Source organism: Canis lupus, chromosome 3 (genome assembly GCF_048164855.1).
Source record: "Canis lupus baileyi chromosome 3, mCanLup2.hap1, whole genome shotgun sequence".
Lineage (NCBI taxonomy): Eukaryota > Metazoa > Chordata > Mammalia > Carnivora > Canidae > Canis > Canis lupus.
Genome location: NC_132840.1, coordinates 65,051,824 through 65,077,265, shown reverse-complemented (window position 1 = coordinate 65,077,265; position 25,442 = coordinate 65,051,824). Strand labels below are relative to the sequence as shown.

General features: G+C 40.9%; 1 protein-coding gene across 8 annotated transcripts in view; it reads left to right on the top strand.

The window, feature by feature from the left end:
* EXPH5 (exophilin 5) overlaps positions 1–22,224 on the top strand; it is a 93,151-nt gene extending 70,927 nt beyond the window's left edge. For 4 of the 8 annotated variants that reach the window (XM_072821861.1, XM_072821859.1, XM_072821862.1 and 1 more), the window contains 3 exons: positions 2,352–2,400; positions 9,446–9,581; positions 13,433–22,224. In XM_072821861.1, the coding sequence (XP_072677962.1) occupies positions 2,352–2,400; positions 9,446–9,581; positions 13,433–18,798 (5,551 nt within the window). In that variant the 3' untranslated portion in view covers positions 18,799–22,224. Of the gene's footprint in view, positions 1–2,351; positions 2,401–2,629; positions 2,804–9,445; positions 9,582–13,432 lie in introns of all 8 variants that reach the window. The other 4 variants (XM_072821866.1, XM_072821865.1, XM_072821860.1 and 1 more) reach the window with 2 other exon arrangements.
* Positions 22,225–25,442: the final 3,218 nt, after the last annotated feature.

Genomic DNA, 25,442 nt, shown 5'->3' with positions numbered 1-25,442 from the left:
GAGAGATCACTGTTGGTGGTATGAAGGATGGAGAGGAGTCCAGGAGAGAAATTACAGAAGTTTAATAGGCAGAATGAGTGTAGGGTTGTATGTGAGAGATCTTCAAGATGTGGCCCCAGGAAGGCTTGAGAGCAAATGCAGATGAGGTTGCTTTGTGTCCCTGGAATCACTGGTCCAGAGGACATTTCTCAACATAGCTTCCATGACACTGCTGCTGCCTTCATTTGCCCTGCAAGTGAAAACCAGTTACATCAGAAACATAAATTCACTTTTAGAAGGGCCTGAGTATGTGCAGAGACTCTGGGCCTCCAAGACACCTGAGTCCTACACCCGGCCAGTAAACCCACTGGGCACACACAGCATGGCCCACCAGCACACCCTTGCACCCAGTGATGCTCTGTCATCTCCTGCCACCCTCTGAGTCACCTCCTGTCGTGCTCAGGAATGGATCCCTGCCCCAGCTGCCCACACTCCAAGTTAGATTGGAGGCCTGGTGAGCTGCAGGGGCGCCTGGTGATGGCTGTGGCCCCCAGGGCTGGGGAAAGAGTCTTCACAATCTGGCCTGTTCTCTTGGCTCTGGCAAAATTCAATCACTTGCCAGTTCCCAAACTCCTTGGCTGTCTCCAGGTTTTTGCTCACGCTATTCTTCACTCTCTCATACCAGTTCAACTGCCACCTTATCCCGTGGCCTCCCCTGTTCACTGGCCCGCCTGTAGGATGTGCTCACCTGCACCTCTGCACACTCAGGACATTGAACATCATATCTCCTTATTGTCCTCACTGCCTCTTTGCTTGTATTTTGGCTCTTTATGCATCTAATCTTTGCTACTGTAAAGGCTCTGAACAGGGTCCCTCTGAACAGACCTATTTGTTTCCTCTGAAGCACTCAAAATAGTGCCTGATGGGAGGGCAGCTAGCAGGTTCAATAAGACTGTGGGGAGGGGCGCTGGGTGGCTCAGTGGTTGAGCTCTTTTGGCTCAGGTCGTGATCCCGGGGTCCTAGTATTGAGTCCTGCATCAGGCTCCCTGCAGACAACCCTCTCCCTCTGCCTATGTCTCTGCCTCTCTCCCTGTGTTTCTCATGAATAAATAAAATCTTAAAAAAAAATAAGACTATAGGGAAAAGAAAAAGAAAAGCAGTAATTAAGGTCTAGATAGTATACATTTAGAGCTGGTGTTTCAGAGTAATGTGAAACACAGTCCTTGATCTTTATTTCAATTTCTGTTTAAAATTTGTGCTAAACTGTCAATTATAGTTGAATATCTTTAACATGTATAACTGGCCTCCCAGGTTTTATGCCCAACTCTGGGGAAGCACAAAGCAGCTAGGAGTTCCAATAAAGGAAACTGCATCTTGCCACTTTTGACTGATCTGACCTCAAGTCCCAGTTCATTTGTTTAATTCTCGATTCCCTTTGCTGTTCTCTTAGGGAAGGAGAGGACCTCGTTTCATACAGGGCAGTGAGTCATTACTGTCTATTAAATCATGTGCTGTAATTCAGGCCGAGTGCTCCTTGGCATAAGATTATGAATCTAAAAGATCAAAATCTATCTCAATTTGGGACCCATGCCTTGTAAATTTTTCACCTTCTACTGAATCCGAGAGAAGCAACAGGAACAGTAGAAGCGTAATTGTTCTCCAAGATGGTTTTATAGTAAATAAGGCATTTCTATAAACATAACCATGGAGAAGCCATTCTGTTTTATAAGGTTTGCTTTTTAAACATTGCCTTGTGAATTGTTGAGGCTGGCCTTGACCTAATCTCTCTTCAAAATAAAAATGTACAGAAATAGAAAATCTCTTTCCCATTTGCAAGAATGCCATACCAGCTAAGAAGGAGGGCTCTGGATTTAATGAGCCTGTGGCCAATTCTGAGCTCATTCACTAACTGTGTATGTTGGGCTAAGTCTCCTAATTTCTCTGGGCCTCTGTCTCCAAGTCCATAAAATGGCAGCAGTCATAGTATCCCCTTCTCAAGAGCAATGTCTTTAAATGAGGTAAGGTGCATACAGCATGAGAACATTGACACGTAGTAAGCACACAGCACATGTGCACTATTTTTGGTAGTATGTCTTTATGCTGAGTTCAAATCCACATCCACCATTATGTAATTTCTTCTTGGCTACCTGAGTGAAAAAGATGTCAAGTGTTGATCCTAAACAATCCTAGGAAAAGGTTTCTGAGATTTTTTTTTCAACACAACGCTCTAATCAAGAAATGTCTTCTTCTAGGACATTAGAAATACATCTAATATATTCTCAAGTTATTAAGATAGCAAGTGTGTTGTTGATTTTCCACCTCATAAAAGTTAGGCCCTTCTTCAGAGAAATTTTTTCCTGTTCTTTCCACAGATGTGACAGCCATGCAGGAGCTCCTGTGTCTGTGAGGCAAACCATTACGGTGAGTAACCGGAAACTGAAGGTCAGGCCAAGGAATTCAGAATTAATGAAATCCCTGGTTGGCTACCTATAGGCTTCTCCTTGGCTCAGATTGAAATTTACCTTAGAAGCTTAGGTTTGTCCTAGAGAGTTCCAAGTTTCCCAACTGTTGGTTCCCAGTTGGCTCTGCTACTGAAATACACAGCAGGCTCTGCCCAGAGGAAGTGAGGCTGTCGTGTGTTCCCTCACAGCATCAGTGGCATCTCTGACATTCTACCTCGGGTCTTTCCTGTGCCACCTTGAAGAACTAGGCAGTGGAAGAGGTGAGAGGCATCCACCGCCACTCTTGCAAGCCAGTGTGGGTCTGGGCTGGACCTTTTCTGGACAAGATCGTCATTTGTCTTCAGAGTGGAAGCCACTGATTGGTGAGACGCGTTTGAACTGGAACTAGTTCACGTTGGGGGGACTGACCCAACACAACCCTCCACTGAGGGCTTAGATTTAAATGTATCTGTGTTCACGTGCTGACAGGATTGGGAAGTCATACAGTGTGTGTGTGTGTGTGTGTGTGTGTGTGTGTGTCGCTTTTTCGTGGTCCTTCCTTTGGATCTTCACATGCCTGTGTCTTACTGTGTGACTCATGTGTTTTGGAGATGAAAGAGAATGTCGGAAAGGATGTAAGGTGCAGGAGGAGGGCAGAGGCATTTTTCAATGTATTGTGGTCTTACCCTAAGACCTGGCTCTCTTGAGCACGCTCGCTCTTTACAAAATGCCTGGTAGAATTCTGGTGAGGAGGACATATAAACAGAAGTTCTTTATTTCAGAAACAAAAGAGAGCCTGGGCTCTCCTTCAGAGTCGAATAACGCTGAGCACGGTCTCCTTGCTATGTGTGGGCCCCAACCGGGACACCACACCGGCAGCTGCTGCACTGTCCTGGAGAACCGGCTATCACCCAGCACTTGACATAGATCATTGCATTTAAGCCCCAGGGGAGATCTACAAAGTATGCTCTAGTATCCCCATCTTAAAGATGAAGAAGCTGAGGTTTCGAGAATTTGGTGATTATGTTCAAGGTCACTGGTAAATGGAAGAGTCGAGATTAGAAAATCTGGGTTTCTATAACTCCATGGCTCTGTCAGCCCCAAAGCCCCCTTTGCTGAGGAGCCCTGCTGGCTTACCACCAGCAGCCTCTCCTTTCATGGAGCAGGGGACTGAAGTGTGTGCGTCCAGCCTTACTCCAGGATGCTTCTGTCTTCTTGATTTTCCTTGGAGAAGTAGTCAGAGCTAACCTCCCCCTACCATTTGAGAGCTATGGATGGGGCCTGAAGCATAGGAGGAACGCAAAAAAGAAATGCAAATGCCTAGAAGTTATAAAACAGTAGAGCTAATTTGGAATCCTCAGGATGTGAAAACCCAGTCTGAGGATTAATAGGTATCTTTTGTTGGCACTCCTGATTGCTGCTTGCATTGAACCGTTTCACTACTTAGAAGCAAGTCCCTCTGCAAGGTAAGAGCTGGGAAGATAAATGAAACTCAAGGTGGTGATTGTTGATACCAGTTCATAACTTTTTTAAAAATTCAAATTCCATTATAAAGTTAATATTTTTATAAAAACCCATTATAAAAATAATGAAACTGCCTAAAACAAAAGTTTTGTATGACATGTAGATTTCCATTATTTATTCATGGAAATCTTCTTCCATCAACCTGCAAATAGCTGGAAGTTGGCCATTGATGCTCAGGTTCTTGCCAAGATCTGAGGTAATAAACTTCCCCTCACTTGGTTAGCAACCCAACAGGAAGGTTATAAAGTGGATTCTGGTATTTTATAGGAGACTGTGCTACATTATTAAATGACTTTCTACTCAAAGAGAAGACAGCTGCAATGTAAACATTTTCATCAGCTTAAAAGAAGCAAAACATTTCAGAAAACAATCTTTGGAGCTAGAGAGAAAGTTAGAGATTTGTTACTCAGAGTTTCTCCCAGCCTCAGCCCTACTGACATCTTGGGCTGAGTGATTCCCTGTTGGGGACCATCCTATGTCTCACAGGATGTTTACCACATCCCTGGCCTCCATCTATTAAATGCCAATAGTTCTCTTCCACTCGATTGTGACAATCAAAAATATGTCCAGAAATTGCCAGCGTTCCTTGAGGTGCAAAATTCCCCCACAAGAGCTACCTCCTTACAAATGAGAAAGCCAAGGTCAAAGTAGTAACCATTTCTGAGAATAGAGATAAGACCTATCCCCTTGGCCACTTAATCACTCCTCACCTCTGAACTGATTTGGGCTGGACCTAATGTTAGGTGATATGTGAGCTCTGTGCCCCCGGAGATGCATCGCCAGGGTACTTACCACACTGAGCCAGTGTGAGCTCCCCGAGGCCGGGACTGTGTCTGTTCACCAGCCTCTCCCCACTGCTTGGCACAACCTGAGCACTCAGAGATTGAAAGAAGAAATGAGTGAGTGCTTTTAAGCTCCAGGTGCACTGGTGAAATTGACCTTTGCAGGAAAGCAGACAGAACAAATTCAGCAACACCTTGAAAAATTAATTTGTTGACTTTGCCAGGGTGTTTGATAACATCAGTGAGCTCAGGCTTCAACTCCGACAGCTGTCCTACAGGTTTGGCCACCTAAGGAAGTTCTCAAATGGTCTAAGGTTACTCTGTGACAGAAGGTTTGTTTGTCTTGTCATGTTAGAATTGCAGACAGTATCAGTGGAGTGAGCTGGATTGAGTAAAAGGCTGCATTTTGCTCAGCCTGTTTTATGTACCATGTTTGATGATAGAACTGAGATTTTTTTTTTTTTTTTTTGGCCAAAGGGTAGGCTATTTCTTTCTTTCTTTCTTTCTTTCTTTCTTTCTTTCTTTCTTTCTTTCTTATTTATTTATTCATGAGAGAGAGAGAGAGAGAGAGAGGCAGAGACACAGGAGGAGGGAGAAGTAGGCTCCATGCCAGGAGCCCAATATGGGACTCAATCCCGGGACTCCAGGATCGTGTCCTGGGCCAAAGGCAGGCGCCAAACCACTGAGCCACCCAGGGATCCCCGAGAATAGAACTGAGATCTTAAGAGCCTCTGGCTTCTAATCATTTTGAGATTCTGGCTTCTAATTCTTTGGAACGATTTTCTAATTCATTTGACTGTAAGCCTCAGGAGGAGTCCCCTGCGAAATCCTCTGTAACCACAGAATAGGAATGGCTAACAATGACGATTCAGCAAGTGCTAGACACCATTCTAAAGTATTCACAGCCATTAATTCATGTAATCATCATAGCAGCCCTATGGGGCTGGGGAATGGGTGTTGCTGCTATTGTCATTACTATTATGTCTTCATTTTACCAAGAAAGAACCAAAAGTACCAAAAGGTTATCTTGTCCAAAGTTATACCGCTAATAAGGGGCAGAACTAGGATTTGGACTGGTGTAGAGCTCATAATTTGCCTCAGTCATGCTTTTCTGAGTCCTAATATTGTATATACTGTGTGTCTTGATTTTTGTACTGATAGAAATCTCATATACATAGTCTTCTACCCTGCTGTATCATCAGTCAGGCCATGGCTGTGTGTGCATTGAGGGCCTGGAAGGTCTGGAACATTGAAAGCAACGTTTTTGTCCATAGAGTTTACCATCTAATTAAAGATCATGTCCGTGAGTAAAATACCAGTAAAAAGCAACATAATGGAAAGAACAGGGTTAGGGGTCAGATAATATGAGTGTGAGCAGCTAATGCTACCATTTATTATGCCTAGAGCTTAAAGAAGGCACTTATCCCAGACTCCATTTTTCCATCTGCAGAATGGGAATGATAATCCCTACTTAATTTGAAAACTTGTTCTAAGGATCCAATGAGAGGATATTTTGCAAGTATATCGAAAATGGAATACGTGAGTGATTTTGTTCAAAGATAAGGTAGTTGGTATCAAGTGGCTCTACAAAAATGTGATAGAGAAGTTCAGAAGTGGGAAATGATATGGTGGCAAGAGTGGTGTTGGAATTCAGCTCAGTAAATATTCGTGAGTCACTTACCTGCTGATGCCATGCTGGGTGCTCAGGATACAGAGGTGAACACTAGCTCTCTTTGTTCTTTTAGAAGTTGGTCCACCTCCAGGGTCCTGATCCAGGGTCCTTGTTTCCTGGACCAGGGTGGGGACTGAAATATGTGGTAGGTGGGAAGGGGAGAGAGGTCCAGTGGTAAAGCAAAAGTGGAAAGAATGTAAACAACTTCCATAGGACATCACCGGTAATAATATGTACAGTGAGCCACAAGCTGGACTCTGATGGATGTGACTCCATTTTCCAGGAGAAAAGGAGGAGAGAGAGCAAAGATCAGGAGCAGAGGCGTGGCGGTCTAGGAGGAAGGGCACGGTTTTCTAGAGAACTGTGTGTAGTGAGCTTGGAATACCAGGCCTTTGAAGAGAGATTGTTGAGGAGGAGTGGCTGAAATTAAGGGTTGGAAGAGCATTTTCAACATGACTCTGAACCTCATCCTCTAGGCCAGGAATGGGAATTAGGCTTTTTCTTTTATGGCAACTTCATGTCATGAATCATTGTTTTGTGGAGGATTCTGAATCTGAGACAAGAGTCCCGACTGAGAATCCACGTGTGCTCTGGCCCCAAGAGGGATTTACCTCCATTCTGGATACCAGGAAACGTCCCCCCAGCAGCTCTCAGACCTGTGTTTGGCCTCAGAAGATGCTTCCAGCTAAAGCATAGTGTACTAATAAACTAATAAAACAGCAAAGAGAGGCAATTCAGCCTGGGCTGTGGAATCTCAGAGACTGGGAAAGAAGCCTTCCCTCCACCAGTGTGATCTGAAGCAAATGACCCAACCTCTTGAAACTTCATTTCTCCCAAGTGCAATTTTCCCAAAGTGGGAATAGTAATAGTACCAACATCATAATGTGGTTAAAACAATGAAATAAGGTAACCTGCATAAAACCCTAAGCATGTTGCCTAGAATATGCAATGTACTGTTGCTGCTGCTAATAATACTAGTTAATAGTAACAGTAACTACTCACATATAGTTCTAATAAAAGAGATCTATAGAGCAGTAGTAGTATGCCTGGTACCTACTATTGACCAGCAGTTACTTGTTTAACCATTTCATCACTGAAAAAAATGTCCTTGCTGATTTAAGTTGAGTGTAAATAAACTCTGTATTTTCTCTTAGTCACATAGTTTGTACCTGTGTGTGGGATAACACGTTGGATGAGTAGCATCAGTCTTGAACCAGAGGCTCCGGGCAGACATATAACCAAAGGGGGTAGTATTCAGCGTCTCTAGAGCATAACAATCCTTCATAGCTTTAAAAGGTTCATCTCCTCACCTGAGCCCTCAGTCCAAGTATTTTTCATTTAAGTATAAATTCTCATTATAAAAACATATGATCCAGGAGGCCAAAAGGGATGTGTTCTGATCTACACAGAGGAAACCTAAAGTTTGTTTCAGTGTTAAAATGCTTGAGAGACAATGATGCTTGCTATTCTTTTAATCAGATGCATCTAATCTGATTGGTTTCCAGTTTTATCCAATTGGTATCTCACTGTAGTTGTTTTGCCTTTAATATTTGTTTACTTCTGAATTTTATATTAGAATGTTACATTATATCCAATGACCTGCATAAGTTATCACAGGATTGTTTCTCTCTTATTCATAAACCTCTGTGTGTCTCCTATCCCATTCTTTGCCTATAGAACTGAAGAGCAGTGAAATGTGGGCAGGGTTCCTACAAAAAATGACCTATATCTTGAGAAAACAACAGGCAGGAGTGAAAATCCTGACTTGTGAGGAACATAGAAATCAAGAAAACCTGGGGTTTGGAATTGGACAAACCTGCGACAGAGAAGTAACATAGTTGGAGCTTCAGAAAAATTAGAGATTTGGTCTTAAGCTTTTTTTTTTTTAAGATTTTATTAATTTATTCACGAGAGACACACAGAGAGAGAGAGAGAGAGGCAGAGACACAGGCAAAGGGAGAAGCAGGCTCCATGCAGGGAGCCCAATGTAGGACTCAATCCTGGAACTCGGGGGTCACGCCCTGGGCGGAAGGCAGGTGCTAAACTGCTGAGCCACCCAGTGATCCCCTGGTCTTAAGCTTTTAAGGGGAGATGAAATGTAATGGCAAACGTCAAATGGAAAGAGAAAACTTGGAGGGGGAGTGGGAACCAAGCTGCAAGCACTGGATCTCAGAGTGAGTGCACTGACTTGCAAGATCAGCCAGGAAGGGACTGCTGGCCTTATTCAGGCACAGGTGCAGAAGGAGTCACAGTGGATCACAAGCGACAGAGCCTGTGTGACAGAGAAGATGCAAATGCAGTTTTGGCAAAAGAAAGTGAAGGTGTGGGAGTGGACCATCCCCCAAGGTCATGGAGACAAATTAGCGCTTGAAAGTAGGGCCATGATGGATTTGGAGAAATCATGCTAGAAAGGAAAACATTAGCTTTACATCGTTCTCCTAAACTCTCTAAAACTAGCATTGGTGTTTCCAAAAAAAAACCCACACATGTATAAGGTCATACTTTTTAGCACCTTTGATTCAGAACTGTTTATCAGTTGCATATGTATCTGGGAGGTCCTACCATTCTCCATGAACTCCAAGGGTAGGAATAGTCGTTGTTTTCCACTAAATCCATCAAGTTCCTAAATCTTAAGGTCGGCTATAAGCTTCAGCAGGGACAGTGCTAAGAAATATAAAATTCCAGCCATTGGGGCCGTGGAGACAACACCCCCCAATTCAAGAGAAGCCAATTTCTTTCCTCTATTCCAGGAAACTCCCTAAGATTTGTGTCGTGCTGTGTAAGTTTCTAGGTGTATTTGGCAGAAACTCAATATATTGCTTGAAGACTCATGCTAAAAACAATTCGTGTAGGTATAGAGAAGTTTGGGATCACTTACAAATGGCAGAAATAATGAAACACTGTAAGTTGAGAAGTTATGTGCTAGAAAAATTGATTTGCGGTCTTTAGATGAAGAATTTTAGGTTTGGGACATTTATGTGGGGACATGTGAGTATTCTGGCTAGAGAAGTCCAGAAATAATACTGCATTTTCTGTTTTAAAATTAGCAGGCAAAAATACACAACTCACCTCTGGAAAATCAACCAGTTGATGGTGTATTTGTCCCAAGGCCAACAAGCATGAGGGAGGGAAGTGGCATGCCCCCGTGGGATGCTTCACTGCTGGAAAATGAGTTCTTCCAAGGTAAGACTATACATGAAACTGCCTTTGGGACTCCTTGCACTAAAGCAAGTAATGATTACAGTTGTATATAATGCTTATATACTTATGCTCAAACCCTGTACTTTATTTTTGAAATCCTTTTGTTCACCTTATCTGAAGAGGAGGCTGTTATATGCCATTAACACAAATATTAAAGAATCTTATATATATATTTTTAAAGATTTTATTTATTTATTCATGAGAGATACAGAGAGAAAGGCAGAGACAGGCAGAGGGAGAAACAGGCTCCCTGCGGTGAGCCCGATGTGGGACTCAATCCCCCAACTCTGGGATCACGCCCTGAGCTGAAGGCAGATGCTCAACCACTGAGCCACCCAGGCATCCCAAGAAACTTATATTTAAATATAATCTAAGCAAATATGCTCAGACCAAGGCTGATAAATCTGTCGAATGATAATAATGTTTAATATTTAACCTCAGGTAAAAGGAAATGCATTTTTAAGAAATGTGGCTATAAAGTTTATTGTTCTAAATAGATTTTTATTATTCCTAGTCAGTACCTAAATGCACTATGATGAAACCTAATTGTTGTTAAACAACTAACCTTGAACAACAGATAACAATTACAACTGAGACAGATTCCAAAAGTAACCACATGCACATGGATCTTATTATGTGGATAATAAGCACAGCTCCCCTTTACATAGGTTATTCCATATTAAAATAAGCCCAGCCATTTGAACAGTGAACTCTGAAGTCTATTCACCAGCTTCACCCTGAGGAACTGAATTCGGTTTCCAAAGGCAATGACCTCCCCTCAGTGCTGTAGTTGGGACAGGTGGGGTGGCCAGTTCAACCTCTCAGTTACATGGTTCCTGGCAGAAAACTGGCTTCAGAAGTTACAATATCTTGATTACAAAACAAAGAAGAAAATCTCTGTTATAAAACAAAGGTTTTGCTAGTACAGGAGAGCTACTCTTTATGACATGAAAAAAAATGATTTGGCTTCTTTGAATATAAAGAGGAAACACAAAACAGAATTTTTTTTTAACCTTAACAGTAATGAATAAAACAGCATTTTTCAATGATTTAAAATCCTGCTATGGGGATGATAAGGGTAGTTAGTTACATCTAGAGAAGAATTCAAGAGAATTTTACCTTTTTGTCATACTTCCTTGTATTTTCTTTTATAATCACATACTGCTTTTGTAGGCAGCAAAGACTTTATTTAAGGGGGAAAAAAACTACAAATAGCTTAAAAGGAAGAGCAGAAATCAAAAAGATTTTATTATAATTTGTTTTAAAGACAGATTTTTCTTTTACTCATTACATAGTTTTTTCTTTTTACCTCACTTTACAGTTTGGCATTGTTGTATTCTTGTATGTATGGGTATAGGGAATTATTTCAGAGATGGGAGATAAATAACTTTTTTTCTTCAGGTTGATTCCCTGAAGAATTCCTTAGAGATCTTTAATGCTCAAGATTAGTTCTTCTGCTGGCTGTGCAAACTTAAATAGGAACTAGCTTACAAATAAAATAGTGTTGGAAAAATCCAAAACAGACATCAAAAATTTCTTCAGCTCCTGCCCTAAGATAGTTGACATGCCCACAAATACATCCCACCCACATTCACAGATACTGATATGCCTCACTTTCCTTCTCATTGAATAGTTCAGGTGAAATTTTTTAATGACAAATAATTTAAGGAGAAAGTGCACCATTTTATGTAACTCAGAAGGAAAGGTGTGACTTCTTCAGCAATTTAAATAATCCCATAATTTATTTCTCATACCAGATTTGATTGTCATTAATGAACATTTCCTTAATAAATACATAATCTAAATAAATAAATAAATACATACATACATACATACTTAATCTACTTGCTTGTATTTATTGTAAAATGAATATGGTAAAATATATCCACTAGAGGATGGGCTTTAGGGAATCTGGAAACCTTAAAAGATTATGGTTCTATTTAGATTCTGTAAGTTTTTCTTGAAGAAAAGAGATCAAATATGATTAAGTAAGCATGATTCAAAGAAACACTAACCAACTGAAAATATCCTGTGTCTTGTCTGAGGTCACAGAGGCTATGGTCCTAGTAAGCATGGTCTCTGGGGTTTGGGCTGCCGCAGGTCCTCCATATTAAAAGGTGGTCATTGGGCTCTGATTTGGACATCAGCCTCTGACCTTGCCACCAAGAGAAACATAAACATTGCTTAACAACAGCAAATTCAAATCCTTGTAACATCGTGAGCTTACAGGGAAATCATCTTTATAGTTCATTAAAAGAGAAAATGAAAAGTGAACTTTTATGGCACAGGCATCGCATTATGTGGACTCAGGAGACAGAGTGCCTGGATCCACCTACTATTGTGTGACCTTGACAACTTAATCTGTTCACGCCTAGTTTCCTCATTTATAAAACAAGCATAGTGATAGTACCAATTGTATAAGGGTCTGTGAGGATCTAATGAGTTAATTAATTAAGTGTTTAGAACTAGACCTGACACATAGAAAGTATTATGTTGGGAGCCCCGGTGGCTCAGCGGTTTAGCGCTGCCTTCGGCCCAGGGCATGATCCTCCAGACCCAGAACGGAGTCCCACGTCGGGCTCCCTGCATGGAGCCTGCTTCTTCCTCTGCCTGTGTCTCTGCCTCTCTCTCTCTCTCTCCCTCCCTCTCTGTCGATCATGAATAAAAAAAAAAAAAAATCTTTAAGAAAGTATTATGTTATAGAGGTGATAATGGATCTTCATTTTCCTGGGAAAAACAAGCCAGCATTAGCATATCATTTAACAACATTGCATAGAACTTTAACCTTTATATCTTGTTCAAGTCCATCCGAATAAGTATGTTCATAAATCATATACTTAACCTTTTGGTGATAAGGCTATTTTCTTAACAGTACAACTGAGAAATCGCATGCCACTTACAGACTCTCATTTTTATTGCGATCCTCTGAGGTAAACATAGTGGGAAATATTTTAGCCACCCAGTGACACAAACGATGAACTAAAAAACACAACAACAAACATACGATCAAAATTTTACTGTTAGAAAAAATATATAACTTTATGTCCTTAAAGGCATTATCGAAGGTTAATTTTGAAAAAGTATGAATAAGAAGCTTCTACTATAACCTTGTAAAATTCAGTATATCTTAAAGAACATAATCAAAATTAATGTCATCACATTTATATAAAAATAAAGTTATAAGGGCGCCTGGGTTGCTCAGTGGTTAGGCACCCAACTCTTTGATTTTGGCGCACGTGTTGATCTCAGGGTCGTGAGTTCAAGGTCCACATTGGACTTTGTGCTGGGCATGGAGCCTACTTAAAAAAAAAATACAAAATAGGGGATCCCTGGGTGGCTCAGTGGTTTGGTGCCTGCCTTTGGCCCAGGGCGTGATCCTGGAATCCTGGGATCAAGTCCCACATCGGGCTCCCTGCAAGGAGCCTGCTTCTCCCTCTGCCTGTGTCTCTGCCTCTCTCTCTCTCTCTCTTTCTCTCTCTCTCTCTCTCTCTCTCTCATGAATAATAAATAAAATCTTTTTAAAAATACAAAATAAAAATAAAATATTAAATGACTTTATTATTTTTTAAGATTTTATTTATTTATTCACGAGAGACACAGAGAGAGAGGCAGAGACACAGGCAGAGGGAGAAGCAGGCTTCATGCAGGGAGCCTGACGTGGGACTCGATCCCGGGTCTCCAGGATCACGCCCTGGGCTGAAGGCAGCGCTAAACTACTGAGCCACCCAGGCTGCCCAAATGACTTTATTTCTTGAAGAGGGGCCTCAACAGCTCTAATTATTATTAGACTGTAAAATGTTCTATAAAAAAACTGACTCGTATTCTCCCTTCAGTTTTAGATGATTTAGATCACAAACTGGCTCAGGAACAATGTTCAAGCTCGGTGAAGACCGCAACACCTCTTAACTACAGATCAAAAACACAGTTCAGTCACTTTTGTTCTAATATCACAGGACAGCACAAAAACCACCATAATGGACCTTCTAACATGTCTATCTATGACATCCTAAGACCAGGAGCCCCGAGGGAAGGTTTTAAAACTTTCTCTCCTAGAACAAGAACAATTTATGATATGTACAGGACAAGGGAGCCCAGACTCTTAAAAGAAGATTATGTGCAAAAGAATACCTTTGGTAGTACTTCTCTGTGTTTTGACAGCAGACAACAATCAGCTTCACCAGCCACAAGATATTTCACAGCAAGAAGCTTACATTTTCCAGCCATCACTCAGAACAAGAGTGGGTTTATACCACCAAGATACCAGCAGAGCCCAAAGAGGATTCCTCTCTCATCCATCATATGGAATAGATCAGACTCTTCTGGAGATAGGCAGCCCCAGGAAGAGTTCCTGAGGGCACCATCACCAATGGAGATTGACACTGCTGACCAGTACATGTATCCCAAATTTTTTCAGGAGAATAGGAGATGTGAATTTTACCATTCACAGAGTGTTCACCCAAGTGTTCATTTTAATGCCCCCATGGATAATGCAATGAGTCCTGACCCGTTTGAGAACTCAGAGAATATGCCATTCTACCATCAAGAAAACTCATTTGCTAGGTCTTTCTCAAGCAATACCTTTGGACGAACCAGGGAACAGAGATTTAGACAAAGTCCTTTTTGGGACCAACAGGAAGAACATTCTTCCTGGTCTGACTTCCATCAAAGCAGGTATCCATTCACTGCTTCTGACAGAGACTTCGAAATGATTTCCATTGAAGCAAATAATACATTAGCTGCCCATGGCCACAGTGTTCCTTCTCAACACTGGGGATCATTTTCTCCTGGTTACAGAACACATACATTCAGAGATCAAGCAGAGCCACATTCCTGGCAGTTTGATTCTCAAATGTCCACTCTGGAGAGTATGGAGGTGTCACAAGGTAATGGAAGCCAGTCGACTCATTTCAGCACACCAAATGTTTGCCCTATGACAGGGCCAAGCTATCATATCAAATCTGGGAGGTCAGTAGGTCAACAGGGCAGTCCTCCCACAGATATACACATAAACAAAGAACCTTACTCATTTGAAATTGCTCAGACTCTAGCATCCCCATTTAAAACTTCCTTCTCCCAAATTTCTGATGACAGAACGAATCCTCAGAGTCCTGTCTTTCAGAATCCCACAGTCACTGTGCAGAAAATTGAGTCTGCCTCTCTTCCAATAAAAACCTATACAGAAGTCACTGTGACCAAGAGGATTTCTGTTGGTTCTCCACCTCTTACTGAGAGCCCACCCAATATCTTGGTCACAGAAGTGAATAATGAGAAAGACTTGAATGAATCTATTTTGGAAGAAGACAAACAGCTAAACAAGAAGGACCAGACAAACATGACAAGTGAAATACCCCAACATGACTCACAGACTGTAATCTCTAACCCTTCCCCTGATGCTCGAAATCCCCTCTCCCAGGACTCAGCCAAGAACAAAGGACTTGCTCTTAACACACCTACCACTGTAAGTTCCAGAAGGTCACCCGGAGTTGTTTCTAGGAAAGAGATATCCAAAATTCATATATCACACAGAGATAAATCCAATGAACTAAAAAAAGATAAGAGTTATACTGGGAGTAGAAGAGTTGGCTCAACAACTTCCCTTCCTTTCATTCAGGAAAGCAGAACAACATCTTTTCCCAGCTCAAAGCAAGGTAGTCACCAGGAAGTAAGAGTAAGCAATGAAGATATTTCAGGCATTATTAGAAATAACCACTGGAGCTCTGAACTTGCTGATAATCAAAATGCACAGTCTCCAGAAAAACCTGCTAGTTTAGATACCAAGGAAGAACAATGTGCCACAACTCATTCTACGAACCGTAGCAAATCAGCTGCTAGTCACAAGATCCCATGTGATCCTTTAGGTCTGTCCTCAGGTATACTACCTGATTCCTCACCATCGAATAATTCTTTCCTTGATGCACTGGTGATTCCTTCTACAATGGTGTTCTCTAGGAACAGTCCTCCAGGCAAGGATCCATCTCTGGGAGAAAGAGAACAAAAAGACAATGATAGCAAAACCCAAAATGATCAGTTTGCTTTAAGCCCCTCAGAAAACCAAAAGAGTAATGCTAATTGTATGCTTGTACATAATGAGGAGGTTGATGCTGTCAGAGGCCGTTCTCACCGTCCTTTCACAGATGGAAAAGAAAAAGGAAAAATAAGACGATGCATATCCTGTTTTGAAAAGTTAAGTAAAACGGAAGGTAGGTCAGCACCTTCAAGTGATAATAGTAACCTCATTGAGATGAATCAAAGCAATTCCAAATGTCCTAAGGTTCATACAACTTACCACAGCTCACCAAGATCAGCCAGTTTTCTCATCAATAACAGAAAGTCGGGAGGTAAGATAATGGCTTCTTCATTTAGGAATGAACCACTTCCATTCCAAATCAAAAATAATGTGGAAGACCCAACAGGGAAGTACACATCAAACAAATTCAGTTCCAGTTCTTTGGAGTCAGAAAGCAAATATTCCAAAGCAGTTTCAGACTCAATCTCAGTAGCACCTGAAGCCACAAAGCAGATGACAAATATGAAAACCATTGGATTTGCTTCTGTTAGAAAAGGACCACTTCCGTTCCTCATCAAAAGGGCTGTGTCATGTCCTTTAGGGGTACCAGATGCCTCAAATGGGAAAGATGAAAGAGAAAAATGCTTGCTTTCAAACACAGATGCTTCTGCTCTAACACTAAAACCTTGGGAGACAATCATTAGCCCTCTAGAAAATAACTCCTCTGTTAGAGATTGTTCTTTACCCAAAAGACACCACCAAAAGGAAAACTTTCGAGAAGGCACTGAAAAAGATGGTAAAATTACTACCTCTGGGATAGGTCTATTTTCCCTTTCAAGTGAAGACCCTTTACCTTTTACTTCAGACATGTCAATAAAAGAAAGTGGGAAAGCATTACATAAATTTAAGACTACTAGCATGTTTTCCGTTTCTGGTGATGAAGATAATGTAAAATGTCTTGAGGTGGTTTCAATATATTACACTCTACCAAGGAAATACAGCAAAAAATTCTGTGACATTCTTGAACAGTATACACAGCAAATCGATTCACTTACAGAATCAACTAAAGTGGAGACTGAAACATTTCCTAGTGCTTTTGAAAAGGACAAACTAAATTATTCTACACAGGAGCAGTCTGGAACATCTTCTTCCAAAGGTCTAGAGGTGCTGGTCAGCTCAACTCAGGAGAAGAGCCATTGTCTTTCTCACACCACTGAGGACATGACTGCTTTACCAGGCCTCAGGCCCTCCAAGCCAACGTTACAGGAGATGGCTCCTGAGACAGGTGTTACCTCTCACAAAGGAGAATCGAAAACTAGAGAGATTTCCCCAGATAACTTCACTCAGACACCTGTAGGTGATTCACAAAGCAGAAAGGAGAAAGGGAAAAAATGGCAAAGTGAAACCCTGCATCCTTCATCTATGCTTCAGGTAAAAAAAGGTACAGAAGAGAAATCCGAAAATTGTCAACAGTCCATTAAATCAGGTAACAGCGGTCCTTCTAATCTTCCGGCTCATTCGGAAGAGGATGCTGGAAATTCCCAAACCATAAGAAGTTCCGGGGAGTGTGCAGGGTGTGGGATGGCCATTACAGCTACTGAAACTGCAGAATGCCTTCAGAAAGCTATCACAAGTGTAGGTATGGTTGGAAGCACCAATGGATTGCAGCCTGGGCAAGTAAGTGGGGAAATTGGAACAGATTTCCAAAAAGAGACTAATAAAGCACTTTCTGACTTGGAAAGCCAAGTTTTTGCCCTTATGCCAGCTTTGCATAAACTACAGCTTGACGAAGGGACTTGTTCAGGTGAACCAGATTTAGACACTTTGCAGTCTGAACCTCAAAGGAGTCAGGAGATAAGGATGACAGAGGATGGCAAAGCTGAAGACGAAAGGCAGAAGTGGGCATGGGATCAACCTTCATTTCCTATAGGAAGCAACAAAAATAAGACCAGCGTGGATAACCCAGAAAAAGGGAAAAACAGATCTTTCGTTAAACACAAATTGGCAGCCATGTCCAAAGCAAGCAGAAAATTCCCAGCTAAAGATTTAAGCCCCAGAAGACATGTAGCTACCATCTTCCCCCAAAGTGGGAACAGTTCTGCCTCTGGCAGTCTATCTCTTGGCACACCTGAGTGCAACCCGCTGTCCCCTGAGCCTACTCGAAAGTCCATAGACTCCAGCAATGAATGCAGGTTGAGTAGTGATGGAATGGATGTGGAGAAATCAGAGAACTCTCTCCAGGTTACTGTAACATCCAACCGAGAAGCTTCTACACGTTCAAGCAATCAGAATTCTAATGGCATTTCACAACTATGTCAGAAGGAGTCTAAAAATATCTCAGAATCATCATCACAGTATCAGAAGTCTAAAGATGTAGCAGCAGCTCAGACTTTGGAAAGAGAGTCAGGAGACTTGGCCCAACCCACATTCACCAGCCTTGGGGAAACAGACTCCTCTGACCCTCAGGGAAGACTGAACCCTCCTTTTCCATTGGAGCCTGCAGAGAAATCCAGAGTAAGCATCCCACTGGCCACTTATCACCAACAACAAAGAAGTGCTTCATTTCTGGAGTGGGAGCCTGAATCCCACTCCTATCGTTCAAACAGTTTAAAAAGCATCAATGTGCATGGTCATCTGGTACGCAAAAGTCATCCTCCCAAAGTCAGGGAGCGCCATTTTTCTGAGAGCATGTCTATTGACAATGCCCTCAGTCACCTGACCCTTGGGAATGAATTCTCTAGCGATAGCAGGTACAGTCGAAGATTCAGATCCTTTTCTGAGCTTTCTTCCTGTGATGCAAATGAAAATCGGACTTTGTGTAGCGGCAGGACAAAAATGGGTCCCAAGTTTTCAACATCTATATCCAGACCCATTGACTATGGAATTTTTGGAAAAGAACAACAGTTGGCTTTCTTGGAGAATGTAAAGAGGTCACTCACACAAGGAAGATTATGGAAGCCAAGTTTTCTTAAGAACCCTGGCTTCCTGAAAGATGGTGTAACTAACCCTCCTAATCCAACAGAGCTATCAAGCTCAAATTCTCCTAGCAACCAGATGCCAGAAGATGCCTTATCTCCAAGTGCACCACTTAATATCTATGAAGAGAATCCAGGAGACTCAGATTGTGATACAGACACAACCACGGATGACGAATACTATCTGGATGAAAATGACAAAGAGTCAGAACTGTGAGCCCTCTTCAGTAAAATGCATAACCTTTCCTCCAAAAGCTTATGATGGAAATAAAGTGTAAATATGTATGCCCTTGAGAAGGACAGTATAAAAAAGATCTGGTCTGAGCAGCGCCTGCTCTGAAAAACCCAAATTCACTTTCCTCCTTTCCCCACGCCATATACCTATGCTTTCTAAATTCTAGAATGAATGAATTCTTATTTGGGGGGATTCTCTACTGTTTGCTCTCTGTGTATATATTCTTGGCCTCTCTCCCCTCCCCCGACTTAATCTCTAATTCACTGTCCAGTTTTGGCTTTCTGCTTTACTTTCTCCCTAACTTTTTTACACCTTTCATTGTGATTTACAGCCCTAATATCCCAGGCACATGCCAAACTAATAGCTTGAGTAAGTTATTAGTTACAAATTTCTGTATTGCCCCTTCCAATCCACACCCTATATTCATGACATTAAATAAAGTGTAGGGATGATGACAATGGAGGATATGTTATCCTTCTGTTTGACCTAGAATTTAGGAGGTTTAGGGTTGGTGGGTGTTATTTTTCCTTTCAAACAAAGATAAGGGAAGTTTCATAAGGGCACTCTGTTAGATCCATAGTGAAGCCAGGGAGGCAGATGTTTGATGTATTTATTGAAGTTATAGATGAGAAGCTGAATCCCTATTAAGCCAAAAATATTAGTACCACTTAGGAATACCTTTGAAGATATTTGTAGGGATTAGCTGACTTGGTAAATAACTATGTTATTACTATCCTGAATTTTAATCAAGTCAAGGACTCAGGCCAGGTAGCATGATGGTACAGAAGGTGGCTTGGCCACAGAATTTCCTGTTTAGGAAGTGAGCATGACTGGGGATGCAGGTAAATAGACATCCTTCACGGGACTGGCATCCTCACTGCAGCCCTCTCCCTAACTGGTTTTCCCCGCTTCTCTGGGACTACTCATTTCTGGATTTTCTTTATTTGCAGGATAGAACACTTTATTTCATGTGGACATTTTAGTTATGAATATCAAGCAGTAGCTTTGGCCAAGCTCCTAAAATCCTGCTCAGATCAGACACACCCGCATTCACTGGCTTCTTTGCAGAATAACTTACCAAACCCATGGGAAGTTGTAAGGCAGAGCTTCTAAGGACATATCACTATGATTCCTTTAATAATTTATCTAAACTAAATACTCTTCATAACTTGTTTTTCTAATTCTTTAGCTGCCAGACAGAACTTCTGGAACTTGCCCTCCTTATAGGATAAACACCAATAGATGGCAATGAAGATAATTCTCTAGAACTACAGAAAACCTGCCGTCTGGGATCTTAGCGCTACTAAGGTCCCCAGGAGTGGATTTCATTAGGATTGCTTTATATTTGCTTCCTGATCCAATTCTGTTTCCTATTTTTCTCACCTAGTCTGTTTCATCCACATAAATTAAGGATAATGATAGTGTTGGTTAAGCATACAGAGATCTGGAACTGATAGAAATGCAAGAAAGAACTATGTTATTTTTATCCTCCTAACCATTGCTATGCCTGGAAGCAAAATACCAGGGGTGGTTACATCCTTCCCATGAAACTCAAAACTAATAAACATGTGTTAACTAACATGAAAGCTATTCCTTAAATCTGTAAATTGTTTTAAAGTCCAGGCTCTGACCAATATCAAGCTGAAAGAGACTGATAAAAGGATTTTAAATCAACTGTTCTGAATATTTCAATTTAAATGGTAAAGAATAACATTATATTCTTTTTTAATTTATGTTTGTAGATTCTACCTTTCCCCTTCCCCTACTATTTATCTGATTATTTAAGTGCAATTTTCATAAACCACAACTTATGCTTCCCATATAACTTGAAAATAGAGTTTACATTTTAATATTAAGCTTCTTAATTTTTGAAAAACAATCAGCTCCCAAGTTCCATTTCAGTAAACACTCAGAGTTACATGTATGTTACAAAAGGTGAAATGAAGTTAGCTTATTTTTCACTGAGTTTAGGATATATCAACAGTCAGTTAAGCTGAGAATAAACAATTACTCTGAGACCTTCCTTCTCTAGATTCTCTAGAATCTCCTATTTGAATTCAAAGGTAATTAGTGACTGATGCTCACTCACACTGTTTGTAATGTTTGCTTGTTGGCCTGGCTCAAGAATCAAGGAAACAGAAAATTCATAAAAATAGTACCTTCTAGGGGTACGTGGATGGGTCAGTTGGTTGGGCATCTGACTCCATTTCAGCTCAGGTTGTGATCTCAGGGTCGTGGGACCGAGCCCCATACCAGGCTCTGTGCTCAGCAGAGAGTCTGCTTGAAGATTCCCTCTCCCTCTGCCCCTCTCTCTTCTCTCCCTCTCTCAAATGAATAAATAAATCTTTAAAAAAAAATACCCCAGCACCTTCTATAGTTTTATACTTTTATAGAATACTTCGTTAAAGAAGTAGAGCAAATATCTATGTATTTTAACATATAAATCGCTGCTTTTCAGTAGTCATTTTTGGTACAGCTATAGTAATTTATAATAGTCATTTTTATGCCCCTTACTGTGTTCTAAAGAATATAGTCATTATTAAAATAAATATCCACATAAATGGAGTAAATCATGAGGGAATCCATTTTAATAAGTACCTTTAAGTTATTAACTTGTTTAGATAATGGACTTCAATTTTACACTGTAAAGTTTATTTAAAATGGGCCTTGGGCCCCTGGTTGACTCAGTTGATAGAGTGTATGACTCTTGATCTTGGGTCAAGTCTTGATCTCAGGGTTGAGAGTTTTAAGCCCAGCATTGGGTTCCACACTGGGCATGGAGCCTACCTGGAAGCGGGGGCGGGGGGGCACTTAATGAGATTATTTTAATTTTTAGAGACCTCCTTCTAAATAATTTACTCCCTTACATTTGTAAATACATTGATGTTAATAAAACTTCCAAAAAAAAAAAAAAACTTCCAACTGCTACTAACAAGGTTTTGACTGATTAAAAGTGGATAAAAACAGTTTTGTGTAGAAGGTAAATGTATGCCTGTACTAGAGGTAGTGAAAGTAAGTCCACTTAGGTTACAATGAAGATGGAAATAAAATGGAAGAACTCCCACCCCCATAAAAGCACTCTATGGAATGCCAGAAGGTTAAAGAGGACTTACTGGTAAGAGTTTATGGTTAACAGTAGTGATGATGCTTTAGAATATCCCATTTACATGTGTAGGATAAATATGTAAATATTTTACTTTCCCAGCAAGTTTCTGAACGTATTACCACTTGGGGGCTCTTTGTGACTGGTACACCTGTGTTTCTGAAACAAGCCTTATGCACTTTTGTTAAAATGTCAAATAATACTTTTAAGTAATTGTTCTCAATCTTGTTCTGTAGATAAAAGTGTTACAAGACAAGGTGCCAACTTAGAACAATGCCTGTGTTGAAATAAATGATTTAAACAGATGTGCTGTTTGACTTGGTTTTTATTCCCATCCTCAAATGATTATTTTTCAGTGTGAAAGTTTCAAGAAAAACGCTAAAAAGGCACTGGGGTGAGGGAGTCCAAAAGCATGCAAACAAATCTCTCTGGTTATTATTGAATGAAATAAGCCACATGTAGTTTCAAAAAAACACAGTGACTTGCTTCTCTCTTCTTTCATTTGTACTCAAAAGCCATCAGCCAACACATGAAGATTGTTCTATCTGGTTGCATAACAGAGGAGGAATGAAGAAGGTCTGGCATTGCTCTGTGAGAAGAGGGAACTCCATGGAGTTGGTTTTTCCAATGCCCAGGGGCTCTGATGAAAGATAAACAGCGCTTTCCAGTTGAAATATAACACGTACATTTTTTTTAATTTACTTATTTATGAAAGACACGGAGAGAGAGAGAGAGAGAGGCAGAGACACAGGCAGAGGGAGAAGCAGGTTCCACGCAGGGAGCCTGATTCGGGACTTGATCCCGGGACTCCAGGATCACACCCCGGGCTGAAGGCAGGCGCTAAACTACTGAGCCACCCAGGGATCCCCTAACACATACAATATTAAACAATTAATAGATTCATACTAATCTTTTAAAAAATTATTTATTTATTCATAAAAGACACAGAGAGGCACAGAGATATAGGCAGAGGGAGAAGCAGGCTCCCCAAAGGAAGCCTGATGTGGGACTCGATCCCAGGACCTGGGGATCACACCCTGAGCCAAAGGCAAATGCTTAACTGCTGAGCTACCCAGGCATCCTGATTTGTACTAATCTTATATCTTTTCTAGAAAAGCAACCCAAAGGCAGTTTCTCTACCAAGGACAGGAGAGTGCTGTCATCTTGAATATGTGCAGTATTTTATTAAAATTTAAAATATATTGGGAAAGCCAGGATTTTCAGTTGTAGACTAAATATAATCTTCTCTAGATGGCTGAAATAAAAAAGGACTTATTAAAGCGTGTGCAGTTTGCTCTCACACACAATGACAGGGCTGATGAAATGGATATTAAGTTGAAAATCCAGCAGTAGTTTCTCAAACAATACCATAGAATTGGACTTGCCATGGGAGTCACTGTCTGTTACAACCAGGAAGGTTCAGATTCAGGAAAGAACCAAGGCACTGAATCACAATATTCATTTGCCCCAATCACTCCACTGGTAATAAGACCACGAGTGTATATAGACTTATCCATAAGAATTTGTATTTGCTACAATATTTGTTGTGGCAAAATCTGAAAACAAAGTGAACACTTGATAAGAAAGGACTACCTATTAAAAAAAAAAAAAAAGAAAGGACTACCTATTATGGAAGATCCACATATGTGATATTACGCAGCCATTAAAAAGGATAAAGTAGAACTGTATTAAGTTAACCTAGGAGAATTTGCATGAGATACTATTGAGTGAGGAAAGCAAAATCTCATTTTTTTTATAAAGCATTAATCAAAAAATTTGCACATGCATGTGTACATCTGGAGGGATACATATGAGGCTATTACGTCAGTTGCTACCTGTGCCCAGGTGGCGATTGGGAGGTGGGTTCAACAAGGGGAGGGAGAGCAGCATACTTACATTGGGAGAAGCAATCTGCCGTGCGTCTTGAACATTTTTGCTGGATATACCAAGAATGTTAAGTCCTTGATCACTTTTTACACATGCCATTTCTTTCTCCTTTTTTAATTAAAGATTTTATTAAGTAATCTCTACACCCAGCATGGGGCTTGAACTTATAACCACAAGATCCAGAGTTGCACACTCCACTGACTGAGCCAGCCAGGTTCCCCACACGTGCCATTCCTTTTTTTTTTTTTTTTTTTTTTTTTTTATGTGCCATTTCTTAGGCCTGTGTTGGCAGCAAGCAGTCTTGAAGGATGATAACATCTCCCCGCTGGACAAAAGCAGGACTAATTTCCCATACTGGGAAATCAGTCATCCCCTGAATTCAGTGAGCTTCTCTTATAATGCAACCCACTTCACACATCCATAATGGGCTGTTTGCATTGTCCCTACCAGACTTAGGGGCTATATGTCTGCTGGGGCTGTCATAACAAAATACCACAGACTGGGAAGCTTACAATAGAATTTATTCCCTCCCAGTTCTGGAGGCTAGAAGTCCCAGATCAAGACATTGACAGGTTTGGTTTCTCCTGAAGCCTCTCCCTTGGACTGTCGATGACTGCCTTCTCACTGTACTCTCACTTGGTCTTTATTCTGTGCCCAAGCATTCCTGGTGTCTCTCTGTGTGCATAGGTTTCCTCTTTTTATAAGGACACCAGTTAGACTGGGTTGAGGCCCCTCCTACTGGTCTACTTTTAAATTAATCATGTCTTTAAAGGCCCTATCTCCATTATTCTAAGGTAATGGAGCTTATTGCTTCAACATACAAATTATGGAGAAATGCAATTCTGCCCATAACAGGGGACATGGGGGGAATAATCCAACACAAACCAACATGAAACTCTGACAATGAATAATCAAGTCCTTTGTCTCTGACCCAGGAGTCTTGTGTCTTATAACAGCATCCATGAAACAGGCTAACCTGTTAGCTTGCAAGAGGCTACAATCCCAGACCCTCCACACCCATATTTTAGAATCCACCACACTGTCTCTTTGTCTTTCTTCTCCACTAAACCACAGGAGGTGTAAAGTCCAAGTATAATATCTAAAACAGAGTAAACATTGAATATGTATTTGAAATTTGATTTATGATAAAGAATCTAGTTAAGGCATTGGTAGATCTAAAGAGATAAGCTTTTATTTTTTTTAAGATTTTTATTTATTTATTCATGAGAGATGGAGAGGGAGAGACAGAGAAGCAGGCTCTATTCAGGGAGCCCGACATGGGACTCGATCCCAGGTCTCCTAGATCACACCCTGGGCTGAAGGAAGCATTAAACCACTGAGCCCCCCAGGCTGCCCAAGAGATATGCTTTTAAAGATCTGGATTACAATGAGAAAGAAAACAGATTGTTACAGATTCTAAGAAAGGGTTCAGATTCGATTATATGGCTTCCTTGATATGTTCTCAAAAAATACTGGGTGTTACCGCAAGGATTATGTACTATATAGTAGGCCATATTTTACTATGGTCCTATACCAGCCTAATCCTCAGATTATTTCTGTGGGAATTTGTTAAAGTCCGATTTTGGAAGAATGTGAACAAAATGTGTTCTACGCAATTTTTCAAAATGATAACTAG